At 42.0% G+C, this 26,310-nt stretch overlaps 1 protein-coding gene across 3 annotated transcripts in view; it reads left to right on the top strand.

The window, feature by feature from the left end:
• The window catches only part of LOC106586462 (zinc finger protein 385B), a 173,274-nt gene that overhangs the window by 115,017 nt on the left and 31,947 nt on the right, over positions 1 to 26,310 (top strand). For all 3 annotated transcript variants that reach the window (XM_014173811.3, XM_014173809.3, XM_014173812.3), the window contains 2 exons: positions 9,146 to 9,291; positions 17,584 to 17,694. In XM_014173811.3, coding sequence (XP_014029286.1) covers positions 9,146 to 9,291; positions 17,584 to 17,694 — 257 coding nt within the window. The remainder of the gene's footprint in view (positions 1 to 9,145; positions 9,292 to 17,583; positions 17,695 to 26,310) is intronic.

The following is a 26,310-nucleotide window of genomic DNA, read 5'->3' as shown; positions in this document are numbered from 1 at the left end:
TTTATATACATTTATCCAACTGTAATTCTATCTTTTTGCAGAAGAACTCAGGAGCCCATGAGCTCACTACCTCTCTCTCTCTGCGTCTCTCTCTCTCTCATTCTCTCTTTCTCTTTCTCTCTCTCTCTCTCTCTCTCTCTCTCTCTCTTTCTCACTCTCTCACTCTCCCTCTCTCTTTCTTTCCAACTTTCTCTCTCTCTCTCTTTCTATCTCTCTTTCTCTTTCTCTCTCTCTATCAATCTCTCTCTTTCTCTCTCTCTCTTTCTATCTCTCTCTATCTCGCTCTCTGGCTATCCCTTTCTCTGACTAGACTCTTTGAGTCTGGCTGTTTGAGAAAGCAGCATCAGACTTAAAGATTAAATGAGCCATTAAGGATCTCTGCAGTGGACCTCTGAAGTCTTTCCATAAGGCATCATAACACTAACTGCAGGAGGGGGATCCTCCTAACTTATTTTTTACATAAGCATATTAGTACTGCAGTGGGCTAAATCAGGGTCACACAGAGTGTTTCTTAGTAGACTTAAATAAATCTACTTTGAAGCAAAAGTATACACCTCACACACATGGTTATGGGCTTACATATCAGATATAGAGTTGAAATGTATTCAATTCTGAGCTTACATCCCAATATTACACTTTTAATACATCACAGATAACTGAAATATAACAAAACTCTTTATCATAAACACAGTTTAAAAAAAAATCATGTTTATTAATTATGAAATTATGAAACATTTGACATTCCACCCATGAGACAACTAGGTCATTTGACAGCCGAACATAGTGTTCTCTGAAAATACAGGCTGTGACCAAAATGGCACTGCATTCCCTATATAGTGCCCTACTTTTAACCAGAGGGCTCTGGTCAAAAGTAATGCACCAAATAGGGAATAGGATGCCATTTGATATGCAACCACAACCAAATCAAATCAAATGTATTTATATAGCCCTTCTTACATCAGCTGATATATCAAAGTTCTGTACAGAAACCCAGCCTAAAACCCCAAACAGCAAGCAATGTAGGTGTAGAAGCACGGTGGCTAGGAAAAACTCCCTAGAAAGGCCAAAACCTAGGAAGAAACCTAGAGAGGAACCAGGCTATGAGGGGTGGCCAGTCCTCTTCTGGCTGTGCCAGGTGGAGATTATAACAGAACATGGCCAAGATGTTCAAATGTTCATAAATGACCAGCATGGTCAAATAATAGTAATCACAGTGAACAGGTCAGGGTTCCATAGCCGCAGGCAGAACAGTTGAAACTGGAGCAGCAGCACGGCCAGGTGGACTGGGAACAACAAGGAGTCATCATGCCAGGTAGTCCTGAGGCATGGTCCTAGGGCTCAGGTCCTCTGAGAGAGAGAGAGAAAGAAAGAAAGACAGACAGAATTAGAGAGAGCATACTTAAATTCACACAGGACACCGGATAAGACAGGAGAAATACTCCAGATATAACAGACTGACCCTAGCCCCCGACACATAAACTACTGCAGCATAAATACTGGAGGCTGAGACAGGAGGGGTCAGGAGACACTGGGGCCCCATCCGATGATACCCCCGGACAGGGCCAAACAGGCAGGATATAACCCCACCCACTTTGCCAAAGCACAGCCCCCACACCACTAGAGGGATAACTTCAACCACCAACTTACCATCCTGAGACAAGGCCGAGTATAGTCCACAAAGATCTCCGCCTCGGCACAACCCAAGGGGGGGCGCCAACCCAGACAGGAAGACCACGTCAGTGTCTCAACCCACTCAAGTGACGCACCCCTCCTATGTATGGCATGGAAGAGCACCAGTAAGCCAGTGACTCGGCCCCTGTAATAGGGTTAGAGGCAGAGAATCCCAGTGGAGAGAGGGGAACCGGCTAGGCAGAGATAGCAAGGGCGGTTCGTTGCTCCAGTGCCTTTCCGTTCACCTTCACACTCCTGGGCCAGACTACACTCAATCATAGGACCTACTGAAGAGATGAGTCTTCAATAAAGACTTAAAGGTTGAGACCGAGTCTGCGTCTCTCACATGGGTAGGCAGACCATTCCATAAAAATGGAGCTCTATAGGAGAAAGCCCTGCCTCCAGCTGTTTGCTTAGAAATTCTAGGGACAATTAGGAGGCCTGCGTCTTGTGACCGTAGCGTACGTGTAGGTATGTACGGCAGGACCAAATCGGAAAAATAGGTAGGCGCAAGCCCATGTAATGCTTTGTAGGTTAGCAGTAAAACCTTGAAATCAGCCCTTGCCTTAACAGGAAGCCAGTGTAGGGAGGCTAGCACTGGAGTAATATGATCACATTTTTTGGTTTTAGTCAGGATTCTAGCAGCCGTATTTAGCACTAACTGAAGTTTATTTAGTGCTTTATCCGGGTAGCCGGAAAGTAGAGCATTGCAGTAGTCTAACCTAGAAGTAACAAAACCATGGATACATTTTTCTGCATCAATTTTGGACAGAACATTTCTGATCTTTGCAATGTTACACAGATGGAAAAAAGCTGTCCTTGAAACAATCTTGATATGTTTGTCAAAAGAGAGATCAGGGTCCAGAGTAACGCCGGGGTCCTTCACAGTTTTATTTGAGACGACTGTACAACCACCAAGATTAATTACAGTCAAGGTAAAATACAGCTAAAATATACACTGGTAGGCTGGATGTCGATCAAACAGACTTACGCCACCTGTGTTGGAGAGGGAGCAAAGTTTGAAGTTTTGAACGCTCTCGATCTCAGACTGAACACCTCAAGGAATTAGCATCTCATGGCGTTTCACTCTAGTGAGATTTTCTCACTAGAATGAAATGAGTTTTTCACAGCATCTGACAGCATTCAGACAAGCATCTGCTCTTGTGTTCTACGTCAGTACAGTCATCGATGCCAAGCATAAAGTACCAGTCAAAGGTTTGGACACACCTACTCATTCAAGGGTCTTTCTTTATTTTTACTATTTTCTACATTGTAGAATACTAGTGAAGACATCAAAACTATGAAATAACACATATGGAATCATGTGGTAACCCAAAAAATGTGGTCTGATGTGTTATATTCTCCTACATTAATTTCACATTTCCACCAACTTCAATGTGTTTCCTTTCAAATGATATCAAGAATATGCATATGAATATGCATATCCTTGCTTCAGGTTCTGAGCTACAGGCAGTTAGATTTGGGTATGTCATTTTAGGCGAAAATTTAAAACAAATAAACAAATGTATTTAAAATGTGAAATTCTTCAATGTAGCCACCCCTTGCCTTGATGACAGCTTTGCACACGCTTGGAATTCTCTCAACCAGCATCATTAAATTAACAGGTGTGCCTTCTTAAAAGTTAATTTGTGGAATTTCTTTCCTTCATATTGCGTTGTGCAATCAGTTGTGTTGTGACAAGGTAGGGGTGGTATACAGAAGATATCCCTATTTGGTAAAAGACCAAGTCCATATTATGGCGATAACAGCTCAAATAAGCAAAGAGAAACGACAGCTATCACTTTAAGACATGAAGGTCAGTCAATGTGGAAAATTTCAAGAACTTTGAAAGTTTCTTCAAATGCAGTCGCAAAAACCATCAAGTGCTATGATGAAACTGGCTCTCATGACGACCGCCACAGGAAAGGAAGACCCAGAGTTACCTCTGCTGCACTGGATAAGTTCATCAGAATTAACTGCACCTCAGATTTCAGCCCTAATAAATGCTTCACAGAGTTCAAGTAACAGACACATCTCAACGTCAACTGTTCAGAGGAGACTTTGTGAATCAGGCCTTCATGGTCGAATTGCTGCAAAGAAACCACTACTAAAGGACACCAATAATAAAAAGAGACTTGCTTGGGCCAAGAAACACGAGCAATGGACATTAGATCGGTGGGAATCTGTCCTTTGGTCTGATGAGTCCAAATTTGAGATTTGGGGTTCCAACCGCCGTGTCTTTGTGAGCCGCTAAGTAGGTGAACGGATGATATCCGCATGTGTGGTTCCCACTGTGAAGCATGGAGGAGGAGGAGTGATGTTATGGGGGTGATTTGCTGGTGACACTGTCAGTGATTTATTTAGAATTCAAGGCACACTTAACCAGCATGGCTACCACAGCATTCTGCAGTGATACGCCGTCCCATATAGTATGCGCAGAGTGAGACTAACATTTGTTTTTCAACAGGACAATGACCCCACACACCTCCAGGCTGTGTAAGGGGTATTTGCCCAAGAAGGAGAGTGATGGAGTGTTGCATCAGATGACCTAGCCTCCACAATCACCCGACCTCAACCCAATTGAGATGGTTTGGGATGAGTTGGACCGCATTGTGAAGGAAAAGCAGCCAACAAGTGCTCAGCATATGTGGGAACTCCTTCAAGACTGTTGGAAAAGCATTCCAGGTGAAGCTGGTTGAGAGAATACCAAGAGTGTGCAAAGCTGTCATCAAGGCAAAGGATGGCTACTTTGAAGAACATTTTTCAAAAAGGAGAACAAAATCAAGCTATTGCTTCAAATACATACTCCCGAGTGTCACAGTGGTCTAAGGCACTGCATCTCAGTGCAAGAGGTGTCACTACAGTCCCTGGTTCAAATCCAGGCTGTATCACATCCAGCCTTGATTGTAAGTCCCATATGGCGGCGCACAATTGGCCCAGCGTCGTCCGGGTTTGGCTGGGGTGGTGTGCCATTGTAAATAAGAATTTGTTCTTAACTGACTTGCCTAGTTAAATAAAGGTTAAATAAAAAATGTAAAAAATACTTAATCATACTGTGTACAACGCCAAGAGAATATAACATTTCTATCTACGGTATCTGTGTTAGTAGCTGACACAGCAGGGAAACTCTTCCAGCTAATTTCATAGAAATTAGATCATCCATCAAGAGACATTGTGATTTAATAAAGCTATGCAGGAGATCACTGTGATGAAACCAATGTTTAACATGGAGATACAGATCTACTGAGGGTCTTGACTTTATATTGTACAGTATATAGAGATGTAATGTAATACTGCAATCTATACTGGAAAAGATAAACTGTCTTGTGATCATGTTGTCATAGAAGACAGATGGTTAGAACCTCTTTGTGTAGATATTTCCAGTGTTGACAGGAATGAAATTGTTTGGAATTGAGTTTGTAATTGGATTTGTATGTGTCTGCTGTCAATGTGTCGGCTGTCAATTCATTATAACTGCATGAGCACGAGAACAGACATCTTACATTGGCAACCGACCCCCAACATTATGATCATCCCAAGACCAAGAAACCAATAAACATTAGCATCACACAATCAGTAACTCATGCTTTGCTCATGTGATGTAAAAGTAAATAATCTCAAACGTTTTGTCCAGACTGGCTTGTCCAACTTCATGCCATAGGCTTCTCATTGTCAAAATGAAACCTCTTCAATACGGCCTTCTACACTATGGCACACACACTTGTTATGTCCTTAAATCACTGATGTCCACACATTCTGTAGTTTACTTCACTTGAATCCAATACCACAACTCATAAAAAAGATTGGGTAGAATACAATGTCTGATGCCATGAAACAGTAAAGGATGAAATCCCTTTTCCCAGGAAGAAATTATATAAACACAGTTGACTTTCAGTGTTAAAATTCATGGGTTTGTTTTATTACTATTTATTATTATTTATTGCATCAGTCTGAACTTGTACAGATACCCATCTAAATGACAATGAAAATGTGTATCTTTGGAAGCGAAAACTGATTTTTTAATCTGTGCTGCTTACTCAAACATGGTTATTTTGTTAACCCATAATAAAGACTTTGATGAGAAACACATGCGAGACCTTTGAAACAGGCACCCCAGTTCATAGCAGTGATGTTTTTGGAGCTAACGTTTACAAAGCCGTACCAGCAACAACAAAGCAACAAAAGAACATGGCACTGAGTCAATAACACTTGTTGATTTCTTTCTTATGAGAACAAACACAATTATGTCGTTATGAACCTTTTATAGATCTGAAAACACAATGTAATAGATATACAGTGCCTTCGGAAAGTATTCAGACCACTTGACTTTTTCCACATTTTCTTACGTTCCAGCTTTATTCTAAAATTGATTCAATTGTTTTTTTCCCCCTCATCAATCTACACACAATATGCGTGATCAAAATAATCTTGAAGCGTGGATTCCGATTGGTCAGACCAGCGTTGAATGGTCCTTGTCACAGATACATCCTGTTTGAGTTTCTGCCTATACGAGGGGAGAAACAAAATTGAATTGTGGTCAGATTTGCCCGAACGGAGGGCAAAGGAGGGCCTTGTATCCATCGCGTGTTACATCTGCTCCTGCCACGCCCTTTACTTCTCATCCTGGACCTCCCTAACCTACCACCACTCCCCCAGTGCTCTCCCTCTCTCTCTCTGTGCATGTGATTGTGTGAGTGGAGACAGGTGTGCTGGAAGCAGAGCAGATTCCCACCAGCTGCAACCTGTTCCATAATCAAGAACCCTACAAATACTCAGCCCTGCCACTTCCATGCTGCCAGATTGTAGCCTCTACTCAGTCAGTCTGCATTTCTAGCTGTTTGTTGCTGCATAGATTTTGTTATCCTGTTGTGCCTTTTTTCCCTAGCCGCACGCTGCTTTTTCTCTCCACTACGGTCCCGTATGCTCTCTGGTACCTGTCTCCAGTCCCTCGTCTCCTCAGTCCTGCTTCCCTGCCCTGGATCCCCGCTCTACTGCTTAATTGGATTCCGCTCCAGACCTGCTTACCCAGTTCCTAATCTCCTTTCCCTCAGCCTCAGTCCGGATTCCCTACTACCCACCCAAGATTCCCCTGGACTGCACCCCATCTCCTCTCCCGCTTTTTAATAAATACATTGGTTACCTATCCTTGTCTAGTCATCTGAGTCTGCATTTGGGTTCACCTACTCCGCCCCGCGTAACATAGCGGATGTTAGAGTAGCAGTGATCCAGAGTTTTGCCAGCCCGGGTACTACAATCGATATGCTGATAGAATTTAGGTGGCCTTGTTCTCAAAGTTGCTTTGTTAAAATCCCCAGCTCCAATAAATGCAGCCTCGGGATATATGGATTCCAGTTTACATAGTCCAGTGGAGTTCCTTGAGGGCCGCCGTGGTATTGGCTTGAGGGGGGATATACACGGCTGTGACAATAACCGACGAGAATTCTCTTTGGAGATAATACGGTCGGCATTTGATTGTGAGGAATTCTAGGTCAGGTGAAACGAAGGACTTGAGTTCCTGTATGTTGTTACAATTACACCTTTACACCTTCAATTACACCAACCTTCTTCTTCCTGGAGAGATATTTATTCCTGTTGGCGCAACACACAAAGAATCCCGGTGGCTGTACCGAGTCCGACAGCATGTCCCCAGAGAGACATGTTACTGTGAAACAGAATGTTACAATCCCGGATGTCTCTCAGGAAAGCAACCCTTGCCCTAATTTCGTCTACCTTGTCATCTAGAGACTGGACATTAGCGAGTAATATAATCTGAAGCGGTGGGTGGTGTGCACGCCTCTGAAGTCTGACCAGAAGACCGCTCCGTCTACCTCTTCTGCGGCGACGTTGTTTTAGGTCAGCCTCTGGAATCAGTTCGAACAAAGGATCCGCTTTGGGAAAGTCGTATTCCTGGTCATAGTGCTGGTAAGTTGGCTTCGATCTGATATCCAATAGCTCTTCCCGATTGTATGTAATAACACTTAAGATTTTCTTGACTAACAATGCAAGAAATAATACATGAAAAAACAAAATACTGCATAGTTTCCTAAGGACTAGAAGCGAGGCCACCCTCTCTGTCGGCGCCGACAGAAAAGGTAGTAGAAGCTTGAGTCTGGAGGCCAGTCCACTTCAGTCTCTGCCTGCCTGCCTCTTGCCTGCCTGCCTCCTACCTGCCTGCCTGCCCTTCATTCACACACTACAACACTCCCCTTGTGCCTCAGGCCAGGGCTAGTCATTAAAACTAGATGTAAGAACTGATGTACTGTATCTGTAACAGTGTCAACATGGTTGTTTATGTCTGTGGTAGTGAGAGAGTGAAGATGTGTGTCTAGTGTAGTAATGTGTTGAGAGCATGTCCTGTCTGTGTGGTCCTTACAAATAATTATCTTTCATTCGATCAACCCATGTTGAATACTTGTACTTGATTCCTGCTCTGAAGAGTGAAACATATTTTGAGTTGTTGTATTACATAAATCCAACGTATCCAAATCATATATTCCCCTTTACGGGAGAATAATCTAGGTTATTATAGGTTTGAGGGAGCAGGATATAACTAGTCTGCTGTGTGATTTATCAGGTAAGCAGCAGAGTTTAGTTGGGAATGATGTTGTAAATTCTGAATAAACCCCCTGCAGGTTTACATCTGCAGCATCCTCTCTCACAGAGCCCAGGATAATGCAGGCAGGCATTAGGCAGTTCACAGAGCCATGCTCTCAGCCCCAACCTCTTTCCCCAGCCAGCCCCATCCCAAGCAAGCCCCAGCTCGAGCTCGCTGCTCTAGCCCTATTCCCATTCCCATCCTATGCCCCAGATCATCTCCCCAGTCCCAGACTCATAATTATTCTCCTAGATCCATCCCTTTACCCCAACATACTACCCCATTCCTCCAGCCTACCTGCCAGGCTGACTCGCATCACACCATACCATGTCCATACACACCAACTTCAAATAGGTGCTCATATTCTTGTCACATTCACACCACTTCTTAGCCTAGCCTATGAGACAGTGGAGATGTTTGTCCTGCTTCATTTAAGACATGATGAGTTACTTTCCACTATTCTCTGCCACAGCGCTCCCCACAGCCACTGTGTGTGCTGCTCTTTTCTCTGCATGTTAGCTTCTTGTGTATGTTATGTATAGAAACCCTACATCCCACCACCCTCAAATGTGTTAATGTTTCTCTCTCCGTTTTTCCCTTTACCCACACTCTCTTTCTCTCTCCCTCTCTCTTTCCATTTCTCTGTCCCTCTCTCTCCATGTTTCTCTACATCTATCTCCCTATTCATCTCTCTGTCTCCATCTCTCTCTCTCTCTCCATTTCTCTCTCTCCATCTCCCTCTTTCTCTCTCCCTCTCTTTCCATTTCTCTGTCCCTCTCTCTCCATGTTTCTCTCCATCTATCTCCCTATTCATCTCTCTGTCTCATCTCTCTCCATTTCCCTCCCTTTCTCTCTCTCGCTATCTCTCCATCTCCACAGGAAGTTCATGCCATAGCAACACGCTGCCTGCGCTGGTGCGGACTCCGTCTCTGATGATGCCGTCCACTCTGGATATGAAACCCTTTATGCCCTTCCACCAAGTGGACACGTCCTCTGCTGTGGGACTCTTCCCTAATTTTAACACGGTAAGAAATCGCTGCTTTCATCTCTTGTAAGTAATGCTTGCCCGAGCCAGAGTGTCCCATAGGACAGGAGACCATCTCCTGTTTCTGTAGTGTGAGGCAGATTGATGCACCCCCTGGATGCTAGTCCTTTCATCTTGTGTACTTGTAGTTTATTGATCTTAGATTTCAGTGTTCTTGTTTGAATCTTAAGAATCTTAACGGCAAATGCACAACAGAAGTATGAGTGAGACAGAATGAGAGAGAGAGAGAGAGAGAGAGAGAGAGAGAGAGAGAGAGAGAGAGAAAGCACTGCAGTGCATCGTCAAGGCATCGATTTCACTCCTCCAAAAATTAATGGTGGAATAAAAATCGATTCTTTCTTTTATCTTGCCAAAAATACATCTCACTTTGACAGTTGATGTGGCAGGTGGAAATATGACATATCCTGAAAAATCGACTGAGAGAGTTAGAGAAAAAAAGGTGCTATTTAGAACCTAAAAGGGTTCTTCAGCTGAACTCTTTCCTCAGAGGATTCTACATGGAACCCAAAAGAGTTCTACCTGGAACCAAAAAGAGTTCTACCTGAAATCAAAAAGGGTTCTCTTATGGGGACAGCCAAAGAACCCTTTTTGAACCCTTTTTCCATTCTATTTATATGTCTTCTCCAACCTGCGGAGTCAGACAGAACACTATTCTTATGAGAGGGACTGAGAGGCAGGCAAGAGGACTCACCAGCTAATGCCTGTGTTCCCAGACCTGCCATGGACCGATGTGACAACACTCTTTAGCAAAGTTAGTGAGATCTTCGCCTGTGGTCACGGCAAACTGTCAGGAACACTCTGCCTCACAGCGCTGGTCTCCAGCTCAGACCTGGATTTGAACACTACTCAAAATCATTTGAAATACTCTATCTGTGCTTGATTGAGGTTGGCTGATTCCATAGAACCAACAGAAACATGAAACGTCCCAACCCTGTCCACCAGACAAGGCTAGAGCAAACACACAATAGTATTTGAAAGATTTCGAATAGTATTTGAACCCAGGTCTTGCTCCAGTTTATCTCAGCACAGTCCAGTGTGTTTCCACTAGCTGAGACAGACCCATCTAAACCTGACATAATGGCTCTACTGCTGTCGTTGACTATTAAGCGGTAGTGCACTGAGTTGATGAGTTCATGTTGGTGGGAGTGATGTTGATTATACAGTGTACCTATAATGATGACACCAACATGAAATATTTTCCACAAGTTAATCCAGGGACATTTATTTTTCAAGACATTTTGAAGAAAAAACTAATTTCAGAATATAACACACTGATGGTGTCCCAAATGGCATCTTGTTCCCTATAAAGTGCACTACTTTTTAACCAGGGCCAACAATGCTCTGGTCAAAAGAAGTGCACTATATCGGCAATGTCATGCCATTTAGGACGCTACCATCTTTCATCCTCCTGTTTGCCATTAGCTTTACTGTAGCCAAGTTCTGTTCCCTTTTACAGACAGCTATTCAGCCCAAGCTATTTACAGTACACGTGCTGTTGGCGGTAGCCTATTCTGTGTAAACAAAAGTGATTTGACAAGCATGAGCTCTCAGGGTAGATGAAAAAGGTTTTCAATATTTCCTAGTGTAATGAATAATATACGATACAAAGTGACAGAACAGAACAGAAACACAAGTATTTAGAATGCGTTTTGTTTATTGAGTGTTCTGCTGAGGTTCTGTCTGGTTGGAAACAATGGGAAGACACTAGAAAACCACAGTGACAATAAAAACAACAATATGCTCCGAAGCCTGACTATGACATTAGAATCTGAGCTATAGTCTCACTGCGGAGCTTTTCCCTATTCTGCCTTTCAGAAGTATGATTACTACAACCGAGGTTCCCTCTTGAAAGGGCTACAGTAATTGCCTGGTCCCAGATCTGTTTGTGCTGTCTTGCCAACTCCTATGGTCATTGACACACCAAACACAATGACATAGGCCTTAGTGAGACAGTACAAACAGATCTGGGACCAGGCTACTACAGCACAGAATCTAAAGGCTTTTCCTGTACAGGCATTCACACTCTAAGGTTTCGTCCAAAATGGCACCCAATTCCCTATGTAGTGCACTACTTTTGACCAGAGCCCTATGGGTCCTGGTCAAAAGTAGTGCACTGTCAAGGGAATAGGGTGCAATTTGTGAAGCAGAATCATGTTTATTTTGGTCATATCACCGAACGGGTGTCTATTTATAATTAGTGTCTGTGCCCATCAACTCAGTGTGAAGAACAGTGAGGCTCCACACAAAAATACACGCAGACACGAACCCACGCACGTGCGAACACACACATCAAATGTGCTCTATAACCCAATCCAGACAGGCTGTTATTAGCACCATTGGGATAAACAGGTTCAATGCTAATTCTGTAACATTGTTTATATCAAGTGCTGCATGCATTAGAATGATCCCAGATCTGTTTGTACTATCTTGCCAACTCCTTAAACATGGCAATGATCATAAGGACAGGTGTAGCATACAGAGCTCTTACAGGACATTCCAAGCCATTCCAAGTCATAATGGTTATGTAAGGAATGGAGGTAAACAGTGGTGGACAGATCTCTCTTAATGTTTCCAAAAAATAAAACATTTAGAATAAAATAAATGTTCTGCTTCCAGCAGCCTTTAGGCTTCTGTTGTTAAAAGAGATTTATTTTCATATCGTAAACCTTTTATTGAGAATGAGGGAGTATGGTGTTGGAACATATCCAGGCTGATTTCTTCATTGTTGCAGCATCACTGTTCTGTTCTGTAGTAACTGTACTACTGTGTGTTCTGAATCAATAAACCTGTTGAGAACAAACCGCTCTGCAGGTGTCAGAAACTCGGTGTATTCAGGAATACAAAACCTACAGATGGTGAATTGATGTCTTTGTTTACCTCTGCAGCTGCTTTCATTATATAATCCATGAAACACAATATTTAGGCTATTGAAAGAACAATTGGCAAGTGGAAAAAGTATCTGCACATTTCATCAGATGCAATTTTTTTGTTTTGATTTGCTAAGCTTTCAGTCTGTGATTACCTTCATCAGAGAAGGTGCACTTGGTAAGAGACATGTCAACCACAATGAATTAGTGCATTTTCAGTCCTTGTTAGTCAGGCCTGTGACACTGGCACACTGAGACATGCTGAATCGACATGCTGAATTGATTATTATTTATGATAGCATACTGTATCTACTCTACACTATAGTATGTTTTACCTGCTGTATTTAATGAACCTGTATAGTGATAGAGTGAGATGGGTTGCGTGCTGTGGGAAGATGTTTGGTGGTGGCGCTGATGCAATGTTTTTATTGCCTGTGCTACAGACGGCTATATTGGTCCGCTTTTTTGTTTGTTTATTAATTGTAAAAAATTATTCCAATTTTTCCCGCAGCTATGGTTGTGAGGTTTATTTGTTTACTATTTGTTTACCAGAAGTGATTTCCTATTATTTGCGTTGATGTGGTGAACAAGGGATGACAACAAGGTGTAATTGAAATTCCTTGGACAGTGACAGCCATTCTGAACAGCCTGGCTCTGGCTCTGGCCATGCCTGCCTGCCCTTACCCCTGCAGCTCTCTCTGCCTGCTTGTCACTGGAATGTAATTATCAGTCACTGAATGATAAATAAAGTCACTTTTCTAGGGTTGTGTTGTTGTAGTGTGGTATGTATGGTATTGTGGTGTGATTAGGGCAGTGGTGGTCATGAAATTTGTCAGACAGTTATTGTCATGCAAATTACTGCCGGTTTCATGGTAATTGCCCGTTAATTAACACAAACATGTTTAGCATCTCCAGGCCTCCACGCATACAAGCCACAGATGTGTGCCTTTGGAACATCTACAGTACATTTTAAGAAGTATAATAAATCCATACACCATCACAATAAATCCAGAATTTATTTTAGGCATGTCTAAAGAAACATTATGATATGAAGAAAATGTATTTCAGATTAACCGAATATGAGTTGGCATACTGTATGTTATCTGGCTATATACCATGCCATAGGCTGTACATTTAAACAATTAAACCAGGCAAGTCAGTTAAGAACAAATTCTTATTTACAATGACGTCCTACACCGGCCAAACCCGGACGATGCTGGGCCAATTGAGCGCCGCCCTACGGGACTCCCAATCATGGCCCGTTGTGATACAGCCTGGATTCAAACCAGGGTGTCTGTAGTGACGCCTCTAGCACAAAGACGAGGTGCCTTAGTGCTAGCCACTTGGGAGCAGCGGTCTGTAGGCTAGTTAATTTAGCAGACAAGATTTGCTTATAAGTCTGTGCCATTATTTTATATTATAATTATATGGTTTTATTGTAAGAATTATATAATTGAACTTAGCTGAATAAAATACAAATAATATTTTTCTGGAGCGAATGTTTATATGAAGTGGCTGTGTTGAGCGTAAAAGTGATAATTTGAAACATGTCCTATAGACTAGATTTAGAAAAATACAGACACTGTTATGAATTATCCAAAATCTAAAAATATATGTGATTATAGGCTATTGACTATTTGAAAAAGTTACCAAAAAATGTTGCCATCTGTTCCTTGCCTTAGACTGCACACCCTGTTCTCTCATGAAGTGATCATATTTCCACCCATCAGAGTATTCTCAATTTAATCATGTCTTCACTAATACATACAATTTGTTTTTGATTTAGAATGGTCATTTTCAAATGGGTAAGAACGGGGCAGAGGGAAAAAGACATGTCATCCTTATGCACTCGTATAGCTAATGGAGGCCACTTTCCCGCAGTTTAAATCATGCCAGTTAGGCTACTCCGGTTTTATACCTGAGCAGCTGAGCAATAAATATAGTAAGAGCTGGGCTCCTCTTTTTTTTAGTGGCAACCATCAAAACTCTACTTTCACACAGGATTGCATATAGAAATGTCTGGGCTTATAAAAACACTAATTTCACTTCACGCATCAACCACTTTTTGAGGAGCACGCAGCCTCTCGCTGTGCAACAGGTGATATTCCACCCAACTCTGTATGGCATGTGCTCTCCAACCCTGTTCCTGCAGCTACCCAGTGCTTACTTTGGGAAACTAAGTGAAATCTGTTTGGGAACATCAATACAAAAAAAATCACAACCAAACATATTTTATTAAACTGGCCCCTATCTTTGCACGCTCGAGAAAGGAATGAATGAGAGAGAGGAGATTGAACGCACAGAGGTGAGATATTCTGTAGCTAAAGGTAATGTGTCAGCCTATTAATTATGAAAATATAGAAATGCCCTATTAATTGGCTATTCAAAATCAAATACAAATTCACTATAATTGTAGGCTAAATCCGTAAGGCGACCTGCACAATCAATGAACCAACAGCATCGCCTAGGCCTATACGTTCTCTCCCAGACTCATGGATAGAAAGTTTGGAGCATAGCATAAGGTAACCGTCCCAGTCCACCCAGTATGCATAATAATACAGTCCACACTCAAAGGCTTCTGCATTGCTTGCTGTTTGGGGTTTTAGGCTGGGTTTCTATACAGCACTTTGTGACATTGGCTGATGTAAAAAGGGCTTCATAAATACATTTGATTGATTGATTGAAAGGCGATTACTAGAATTTGTTTAATTCTGACACATAGGCTAGACCAATTATGTACCAAATCATATAGGCAATATGCGAATGCATAAAAAATGCTCAGCTGGAAGGTATACAAGCAGGCATACAAATAGCAGGCAAACAATTAGCTTTGATCTACTCAGAAGAATCAAAAGCAGGTGTATTTATGACCCTGGAGAGAGAACAGGGTGCATATAGCTCAGACCCCACATGCAACACGCTCTTTCTCCCTCTCCAAACTGGAAATCCCTCATGAACTCCAGGAAGTTCTTCAGGTACTTTGTGTTTCTTCCACTATATAATGGATTTAGCCCCTGCCTGGCTCATGTCTTTTCATGTCTCTAATTGGATAGAATAACTAATGGCATAGATAGAATGGTAGAATAGCTGACTCTCTGGCCAAGAACGACTTGCATCTCGACAGATTTTTGTATCTGTTCTCTCTTCTGTGTAATCCAGATTTCATAATATTCTATGTGAGCTAGCAAGAGGTAGGAGAGAGAGCATCAAATACAGTGCATTTGGAAAGTATTCAGACCCCTAGACTTTTTCCACAAATAGTTTTTTCCCCCTCATCAAGCTACACACAATACCCGATAATGAAGAAGCAAATACAGGTTTTTAGAAATGTTTGCATATTTGCACATCACGTTCAAGTCCGGGCTCTGGCTGGGCCACTCAAGGACATTCAGATTTGTCCCGAAGCCACTCTAGTGTTGTCTTGACTGTGTGCTTTGGGTTGTTGTCCTGTTTAAGGTGAACCTTTGCCCCAGTCTGAGGTCCTGAGCATCCCCACAGCATGATGCTGCCACCACCATTCTTCACCGTAGTGATGGTGCCAGGTTTCCTCCATATGTGACGCTTGGCGTTCAGGCCAAAGAGTTCAATCTTGGTTTCATCAGACCAGAGAATCTTGTTTCTCATGGTCTGAGAGTCCTTTAGATGCCTTTTGGCAAACTCCAAGCGGGCTGTCATGTGCCTTTTACTGAGGACTGGCTTCCATCTGGCCACTCTACCATAAAGGCCTTATTGGTGGAGTGCTGCAGAGATGGTTGTCCTTCTGGAAGTTTCTCCCATCTCCACAGAGGAACTCTAGAGCTCTGCCAGAGTGACCATCAGGTTCTTGGTCAAATAAAATAAAATGTTATTGGTCACATACACATTGTTAGCAGATGTTATTGCGAGTGTAACAAAATGCTTTTGCTTCTAGTGCTGAGTGCAGCAATATCTAACATGTAATCTAACAATTCCACAACAACTACCTACTACACACAAATCTAAATAAGGGAATGGAATAAGAATATATACATAAGTATATGGATGAGCAATGACAGAGCGGCATAGGCAAGATGCAATAGATGGTATAAAATACAGTATATACTGTACATATGAGATGAGTAATGCAAGATATGTAAACATTATTAAAGTGGCATTATTAAAGTGACTAGTGATCCATTTATTAAAGTGGCCAATGATTTCAAGTCTGTATGTAGGCAGCAGCCTCTCTATGTTAGTGATGGCTGTTTAACAGTCTGATGGCCTTGAGATAGAAGCTGTTTTTCAGTCTCTTGGTCCCAGCTTTGATGCACCTGTACTGACCTCGCCTTCTGGGTGGTAGCGGGGTGAAAAGGCAGTGGCTTGGGTGGTTGTTGTTCTTGATGATCTTCTTGGCCTTCCTGTGACATCAGGTGCTGTAGGTGTCCTGCCGTACCAGGCGGTGATACAGCCCTAAAGTATGCTCTCAATTGTGCATCTGTAAAAGTGTGTGATGGTTTTAGGTGACACACCAAATGTATTCAGCCTCCTGAGGTTGAATAGGCGCTGTTGCATCTTCTTCACCACACTGTCTGTGTGGGAGGACCATTTTAGTCCTCCCTGACCATGGCCCTTCTCCCATGATTGCTCAGTCTGGCCGGGCGGCCAGCTCTAGGAAGAGTCTTGGTGTTTCCAAACTTCTTCCATTTAAGAATGATGGAGGCCACTGTGTTCTTGGGGACTTTCAATGCAGCAGAAATGTGTTAGTACCCTTCCTCAGATCTGTGCCTCGACACAATCCTGTCTCGGAGCTCCTTCGACCTCATGGCTTGGTTTTTGCTCTGACATGCACTGTCAACTGTGGGACCTTATATAGACAGGTGTGTGCCTTTCCAAATCATGTCCAATCAATCGAATTTACCACAGGTGGAATCCAATCAAGTTGTAGAAACATCTCAAGGATGATCAATGAAATGCAAGATGCACCTGAGGTCAATTTCTAGTCTCATAGCAAAGGTTCTGAATACTTATGTAAAAAAGTTATTTCTGTTTTTATTTTTAATACATTTGCTAAAAAAAATACAAATATGTTTTGTTATTATGGGGTATTGTGTGTAGATTGCTGAGGAGTTGTTTTTATTTAATCAATTTTAGAATAAGGCTGTAATGTAACAAAATGTGGAAAAAATCAAGGGGTCTGAATACTTTCCGAAGGCACTGTATGTCTTTAACACCTTTCTCTGTAGATGAGCGTCACTGGGTAGTGAACACTACCAGGCTACCATCTGTCCTCCTTCAAGGTGTTCACTCTCCACTGATCTTGGGGTGCTGCTAGTCTGTGGAAACCAGCTAATGTGTTAGTTAGATGGAAGAGAGCTCTCTATATCTCTCTATCTCTCCAGTGTCGGTTCGACACTTAACAGTTGCACTCCTGTCTTCTTGTCTTCCAGATGGATCCCGTGCAGAAAGCTGTAATAAACCACACATTTGGGGTCCCCATCCCTCTGAAGAAAAAACAAGTGATTTCCTGTAACATCTGTCAACTTCGCTTCAACTCAGATGTAAGTACAGAACAAAACACCCTCTGGAAGAGAGACAGTGTGATAATGTGTGAATATGTACAGTACGTCATTGTTTATTTTGTATGTTTATTTTGTAGAAAAATGTTGTACTAATACATTCAGGAGAAAGTTCTGATAAAATTATTTATACAGTATAGAGTAGTAGTGAAAAGCATTCAGATAAAATATTACATTAAAACAGGATCAACCCCATGAAAGAGACTTCTTACTTAAAGGGATAGTTCATCCAAATTACAAAATGACACATTGGTTTCCTTACCATGTAAGCAGTCTATGGTATGACAGCAATCCATTATTTGGTTTAGTTTCCCTGGCAAATCAGATTCAAGTCATGGTACCAGTATTAGCATTTTTTGCGCATCATGTCCACATCATCCTAAAGTATCTAAAGTTAAATGTGAAGCTCAACAAAGTAACTTATAGATGATTTGAACATGATGCGCGAAAAGTGATAATATCAGTACCATAACTTGAATAGGATTTGTGCCACAAATGCTAAAACATTAGAATGGATTGCTGTCATACCTTATCCATAGACTGCTTACAGGGTAAGGAAACCAATGTGTCATTTGGGTGAACTATCCCTTTAAACATAAGTGAAGGCATATCTTCAGCCTAATTAAGTCAGACATATTGTATATAAATAGCTCTGAGATTTTGAATAATAAAGAAGTAAAAAATAATAATGTACTGTATGTAATGTACTGTATATCCTTTGGGTCAAGCTAAGAGGACATATTTGTTTACAAGCTGTTGACTGCCCATTATTTGTTTCAATGGCTGCTGTAGTATAATAGTTGTGCCTCCAATCTTCTTACAAGTCTGTATTCCCCTTCCAATCAACCAATGGCCAATCCTGAAAGGGGTTCGAACACAGCTGACGACGCATTGTGTACTAAATGGTTTGAAGTTGTTTTGTAGTGCAGACCAGACTAGTACTGGAAAGGTGGATCTTTTTTGACAAGGTAGACCACAGTATGGGCTATTATAGAGAGACTGTTGTAATCTATAATAGCCCATACTCTGTTGTGCCTGACAGTACAGATGGGTAGTTTTAGTTTAGACACAAGCGAATCAGTAGAGGCTGGTGACTTGAAAAATTGAGGAGGATGGGAGACCAACTGTATAGGCGCGTAACACACAGAGATGACAAAGTGTGTTTCAAAAGTCGTCAAAGACAAATTATTTTAACCTAAAGCATTTAATAAATACATTTATGGTACAATATTATGGGGAATGGGAATGAGAGGGCTATTTACACTGTGTGGGAAAGGGATCACAGCAGTGCTTGAATGAGGTAATGAGGCATTCAGAGGCTTGACCAGTGCAGGACAGGATTTGACTGGGAAGACAAAAAACAATAACACAACACTCTACACAGTTAGACAAAAGAGCTAAGAATGAGTTAGTCCAAGCAAGGAGTACAATCATTGACGTGTAATAATGTGATTGTGTATGTGATTGACTCTACATACAGGAATGAGAGAACATTTATAGGGGTACTCACAGTGCTTGGAGGGGAAACATTCAATGTGCCAGTGGATGAGTGGGCACATGAGACAGGGCTTCAGTTCATGTCAGGAGAAAGTTGACAAAGGTCGTGGAGTGGAGTAGTCATCCCCTCTTAATCAGGGAGCAGGAGGGGACTTAGCGGTAAATACAAATAGCAGATACATTCCATTACAGCTGCGCCATCGTAGGTTTGGACAACAAGTTTCTCTATGAAGTTAAACTCAGACATCTCAAAATTCATAGTCAAACACAGACTGCACGTCTCGCCCACTTGAAACATCAAAGTATCCCAAGAAAAGTTCCTGAGTAAAGCCCTGATCATCCACATACCTGACGATAACTGACAACTGCAAGCAGACTGGTGGCACCATAGGTTCCAGAGCAGTGGGGCAATCATTACCCCCTGGGGCCTGGAGTTTTTCCTCATATGTTACCCTAACTAGGAAAAGTCTGGACCCTATAAGGTATGCCAGTGATTTAATCAGTTGTTAAAAGGTTTTATATGGGCTATGATGGAACCAGTTTTTCCTAATCAGGTCACATGATTTTTTTTAAATCCTGAAAAAACTCCTGGCCCTGCCGGGATGAAAACCCTGTCAAACTGCAGCTACCTTATATTTGTCATATACATTATATTTAGACTAGATTAGGAGGGGATTTCCTCTACCCAGACACATAGACAACAACAGATAGACAATATAACTCACAGGGCTGAGCTTTCTTTATGCATGTCATGCAGGCTTATGCAACTGTAGTGCTTACAAAACATTTACTCACATCAGTCATCACTATTATGTTGATTCATTCATTCATTCCAGTTAATCATTATGGATTAAAAATGTGTAGGCAGGCTAGCCAGCCCAATTTTGAATATAAACTAAATTTGATCACATTTTCTCCTGACACACAAATGGACTACAAATACATAACGTTACCAATTAGTTTACCCTGACCAGATGGACAGGGCGCATAGACTGTATGCAGCTGCTCTTATTAGTAGCCTATAGTTGATCAGACTGAAAAATGGTCTCGTTTTCATCCCATACAGCATGTCAGATTTCTAATGTTTAGGTGTAGCCTAGGCTGCTACAACATTTATATCACGAGTTTTTGCTTGTGTCTCTCTGGAGTGATTATGTGTTATCATCTTTGCTAAATAAATAACCAGCGGAGGAAAGTGGGAAGCCTAACAGGCTGACTACACCGCTCGCGTCGCATGGTCAAAATACATTTAGAAATCTATATTATTCAATTGTTGCACCCACACTGCTCGCGCGTGCCAACGAGCGTCTGCGTTGCCAAGGGCTAAAATAGAACTCAGTTCTATTTGTGATGCAGATCGCGCTGCAAGTCCTGCCTCTCCCATCTCCTCATTGGTTTATAGAAGCAGATACCCACGTGCCAATCTCCTCATTGGTTATACCCACGTGGGTGACTGAAAGACGAACGAGGTCAGTGGCGATAATACACCTAATTTATGAAAGTTGCCAATCGCAATATAGAGTCAAGAGAAGAAAAGGCCTGGATGGAGGAGAGATGACTAGAAACGATTCGGTTGACCATTTTATGTGTGGATAATTGTCGGAGTAGAGGACCTTGTACATTTCAGGTAAAATAACAACTCAATGTTTATATCTCAGGACAAATTAGCTAGCAACAGCAAGCTAGCTAAATAGGACAAATTAGCTAGCAAGTGCAAGCTAGCTAGCTAAATTGCCATAAATGTTTAATGCTTTTCAACCTGTCCCCAAATTAATGTAATTGGTTCAGAGTTTGTTTTGATATTTTAACCTGCGTGTCGTGATCGCGTTTGGTGTGGGGGGACAAAATACATGTATGCACGATGGCGCATGCGAGCAGCCGCTTTGGGTTCCGTATAATACCCTGACTATACCGCTCGCGTCGCGTCTGCGAGCGTTGCAAAATAAATGTAGAAATCTATATTATTCAATTATTGCACCCACACTGCTCGCGCGCGCCAGCGAGTGTCTGCGTTGCCAAGGGCTAAAATAGAAGTCAGTTCTATTTGTGATGAAGATCGTGCTGCAAGTCCTGCCACTCCCATCTCCTCATTGGTTTGTAGAAGCAGGTACCCACGTGCCATCTCCTCATTGGTTATACCCATGTGGGTGACTGAAAGGCGAACGAGGTCGGTGGCGGTAATGCACCTAATTTCTGAAAGTTGCCAATCGCAATATAAAGTCCAGAGAAGAAAAGGCCTGGAAGGAGGAGAGATCACTAGAAACGATTCGGTTGACCGTTTTATGTGTGGATTAATTGTCGGAGTAGAGGACCTTGTGCATTTCAGGTAAAATAACAACTCAATGTTTATATCCCAGGACAAATTAGCTAGCAACAGCAAGCTAGCTAAATAGGGCAAATTAGCTAGCAAGTGCAAGCTAGCTAGCTAAATTGCCATAAATATTTAATGCTTTTCGACCGAGTCCTTGTGTCCTCTAAAAGCAAATTATTGCATGCCTAAAAATGAATGCAGGCCAGCAATACAGGCGGCTTGATGCAAGGCTCCCTGTTAACCAGCTATACTTTGTTATTGAACACCCTCACCTTTCATCCTTCTTCATGAAACTGATCTCAGGCAAAGGTCAACGCTCGCTTTTAATTCGCACCTTTTCTGTGTACCCAAGAGAATGTAAGGGGTTCTTCAACAAAAAGTCCACAATATTTTAGAACAGTGTTGGCCGTTCTACCATTCTGCCGCAGAAAACTGCACACCCGCGCTGGTAGCTATCTAGCTACTGGAGTTAGCAAGGAACATTTCTATAAATTGCACTAACTGGACACAAAAAAGTTCAAAAGTTCTAAAACCAAGAAAACGATTTATAATATACCTCCTCAGTCTCCTGTAATTTGAAAAAAATAATTTTAATTGAATAATATCCCAAAAATGCTCAACTATCACTTCTCACTTAATCTGTGGCACAATCCCAATACAACTCAATAGGTTAATTCTCTGATCCTAATTCTATAATTGGATGGACACCATGTCAGTTCATACTGCAAAAGCTTTGATTGGTTGGAGGATATCCTCCGGAAGTGGTTATAATTACCATGTATGTCTATGGAAGGGGGTGAGGCCTAAGAGCCTCCTAGGTTTTGTATTGAAGTCAATATAGCCAGAGGAGGACACAAGCTAGATGTCCTCTGGCTGCACAATGGTGCTACCCCAGACAGTACTGTAGACCATCATTGCAAAAAAGTGTTATTTAATCAAATATTTGATGACATGAATATATTTAATATAGTTTTATCTAAAAAGGATAACATTTTGGTCCTCCCCTTTCTCCTCTGAGGAGCCTCCACTGGACCGTATATAGCCTTCTGTGTGACCAGACTGTTTGAGCTATGTTGTACCCAACAGTGCAGGAGGATATTTTTAGTTTAGACAACCACCGTGTGCCCTACTGTGTGACCAGACTGTGGTAGTCTAGCCTTGTTTATACCTGGTTCTAGCATGCATCCTTTGTCCTGATCTTGTCCACATTCTGATCGTGCCCACATTTTTAGACAGGTGTAGATGATTAAAAGATGCATTATGAACTGTTTGTGATCAGATCTTATAAGTGTAAACGGGCAAGATCAGCACAAGATGAGGACGAAGGACGCATGTTAGCAGCAGGTATAAACAGGGCTTCTGTAGTACCCCAATGGAAAAGTGTTGTAGACCAAATAGTACAGGTGGACACAACCAAACATAGCCTACTATGTAGTATCCCATGACAGACAAAACATTATCATCTACGAACTGTCCAGAACACAGGAGATTTGGTTCTGGATGCCGAGATGACCAACTGTGTGGCCAGTCTGTTGTGGTCTGTTCTCCCCCATAGGGAAGTGATAATTACTTCCTGTATTGTCATGTTGTTTCCCTCTGCTGGCCTTGATTAAGGTATTATAACGGGAAATTAATGATATTGGGGTGGCAGAGAGCCCAGTCTGATAGAAGGGTCCCACTGTGAAAAGTAATTGAGGAAAGGTTTCCTCAAAGCGATGAAACAAGACACAGGGTTTATCCCCAATGGCATCCTATGCCATATAAAGTACATTACTTTTGTCAAAAAGTAGTACACTGGAATATAGTGCCATTTCGGACTCAGCATTGGGGATTTTAACCCCAGTGTTTGTTGTTTGTCTTCTGTTGTGTCCTTTGATCTAGATTGTTGCCAAACAGGAACAATTGTTGGAACCAATTTCAATTTCAATTCAATTTCAATTCAAGGGCTTTATTGGCATGGAAAACATATGTTTCCATTGCCAAAGCAAGTGAAATAGATAATAAACAAAAGTCCACAACCTCAACATTACAATCACTAAACCACTGAAAGCTCCTGGATGTTTGAGGAACACATAGCTAGAGATAATGTCATTGTTAGAGGGAATGAAGGTGTCCTTCAATTTGCTTAAATTCAAGGAGCTTTATTGGCATGGGAAACATTTGTTAACATTGCCAAAGCAAGTGAAGTAGATAATATACAAAAGTGAAATAAACAATAAAAATGAACAGGAAACATTACACTCAAAGAAGTTCCAAAAGAATAAAGACATTTCAAATGTCATACGTACAGTTGAAGTCGGAAGTTTACATACACTTAGGTTGGAGTCATTAAAACTTGTTTTTCAACCACTCCACAAATTTCTTCTTAACAAACTATAGTTTTGGCAAGTCGGTTAGGACATCTACTTTGTACATGACACAAATCATTTTTCCAACAATTGTTTACAGACAGATTATTTCACTGTATCACACTTACAGTGGGTCAGAAGTTTACACACACTAAGTTGACTGTGCCTTTAAACAGCTTGGAAAATTCAAGAAAATTATGTCATGGCTTTAGAAGCTTCTGATAGGCTAATTGACATCATTTGAGTCAATTGGAGGTGTACCTGTGGATGTATTTCAAGGCCTACCTTCAAACTCAGTGCCTCTTTGCTTGACATAATGGTAAAATCAAAATAAATCAGCCAAGACCTCAGAAAAAGAATTGTAGACCTCCACAAGTCTGGTTCATCCTTGGGAGCAATTTCCAAATGCCTGAAGGTACCACGTTCATCTGTACAAACAGTAGTACGCAAGTATAAACACCATGGGACCACGCAGCCGTCATACCACTCAGGAAGGAGAGACGTTCTGTCTCTTAGTGATGAACATACTTTGTTGCAAAAAGTGCAAATCAATCCCAGAACAACAGCAAAGGACCTTGTGAAGATGCTGGAGGAAACAGGTACAAAAGTATCTATATCCACAGTAAAACGAGTCCTATATCAACATAACCTGAAAGGCCGCTCAGCAAGGAAGAAGCCACTGCTCCAAAACCGCCATAGAAAAGCCAGAGTACAGTTTGCAACTGCACATGGGGACAAAGACTGTGCTTTTTGGAGAAATGTCCTCTGGTCTGATGAAACAAAAATAGAACTGTTTGGCCATAATGACCATCGTTATGTTTGGAGGAAAAAGGGGAGGCTTGCAAGCCGAATAAACACAACCCCAACCATGAAGCACGGGGTGGCAGCATCATGTTTTGGGGGTGCTTTGCTGCAGGAGGGACTGGAGCACGTCACAAAAGATGACATCATGAGGCAGGGAAATGATGTGGATATATTGAAGCAACATCTCAAGACATCAGTCAGGAAGTTAAAGCTTGGTCGCAAATGGGTCTTCCAAATGGACAATGACCCCAAGCATACTTCCAAAGTTGTGGCAAAATGGCTTAAGGATAACAAAGTCAAGGTATTGGAGTGGCCATCACAAAGCCCTGGCCATCACAAAGCCCTGACCTCAATCCCATAGAACATTTGTGGGCAGAACTGAAAAAGCAAGGAGGCCTACAAACCTGACTCAGTTAGACCAGCTCTGTCAGGAGGAATGGGCCAAAATTCACCAAACTTATTGTGAGAAGCTTGTAGAAGGCTACCCGAAAAGTCTGACCCAAGTTAAACAATTTAAAGGCAATGCTACCAAATACTAATTGAGTATATGTACATTTCTGATCCACTGGGAATGTGATGAAAGAAATAAAAGCGGAAGTAAATAATTCTCTACTATTATTCTGACATTTCACATTCTTAAAATAAAGTGGTGATCCTAACTGACCTGAAACAGGGAATTTTTACTAGGATTAAATGTCAGGAATTGTGAAAAACTGAGTTTAAATGTATTTGGCTAAGGTGTATGTAAACTTCCGACTTCAACTGAATATCAACGAACTGGCGAGGGCACTAGAACAGTCTGCAGCACCCGGCATCACCCTACTAGAATCTGAAGTCAAATGTCTGCTGTTTGCTGATGATATGGTGCATCTGTCACCAACCAAGGAGGGTCTACAGCAGCACCTAGGGCTTTACCTAGCAGAGACTTGTAGATGACCTGCGGCCAGTGGGTTTTGCGACGAGTATGAAGCGATGGCCAGCCAGCGACAGCGTACAGGTCGCAGTGGTGGGTAATATATGGGGCGTTGGTGACAAAACGGATGGCACTGTGATAGACTGCATCCAATTTGTTGAGTTGAGTGTTGGAGGCTATTTTAAAGATGACATCGCCAAAGTCAAGGATCGGTAGGATGGTCAGTTTTACGAGGGTATGTTTGGCAGCATAAGTGAAGGATGCCTTGTTGCGAAATAGGAAGCTGATTCTCGATTTAATTTTGGATTGGAGATGCTTAATGTGAGTCTGGAAGGAAAGTTTACAGTCTAGCCAGACACCTAGGTATTTGTAGTTGTCCACATATTCTAAATCAGAACCGTCCAGAGTAGTGATGCTGGACGGGCGGGCAGTGATCGGTTGAAGAGCATGCATTTAGTTTAACTTGCATTTAAGAGCAGTTGGAGGCCACAGAAGGAGAGTTGTATGGCATCTGGAGGTTAGTTAACAGTTTCCAAAGGAGGGCGCCAGAAGTATACAGAATGGTGTCGTCTGCGTAGAGGTGTATCAGAGACTCACCAGCAGCGAGAGTGACATCATTGATGTATACAGAGAAGAGAGTCGGCCCAAGAATTGAACCCTGTGGCACCCGTATAGAGACTGCCAGAGGTCCGGACAACAGGCCCTCCGATTTGACACACTGAACT

This window comes from Salmo salar, chromosome 25 (genome assembly GCF_965601325.2).
Source record: "Salmo salar chromosome 25, fSalSal1, whole genome shotgun sequence".
Taxonomy (NCBI): domain Eukaryota; kingdom Metazoa; phylum Chordata; class Actinopteri; order Salmoniformes; family Salmonidae; genus Salmo; species Salmo salar.
Note: the sequence above shows the minus strand (reverse complement) of the source record. Positions and strands in the feature narration are given on the sequence as shown.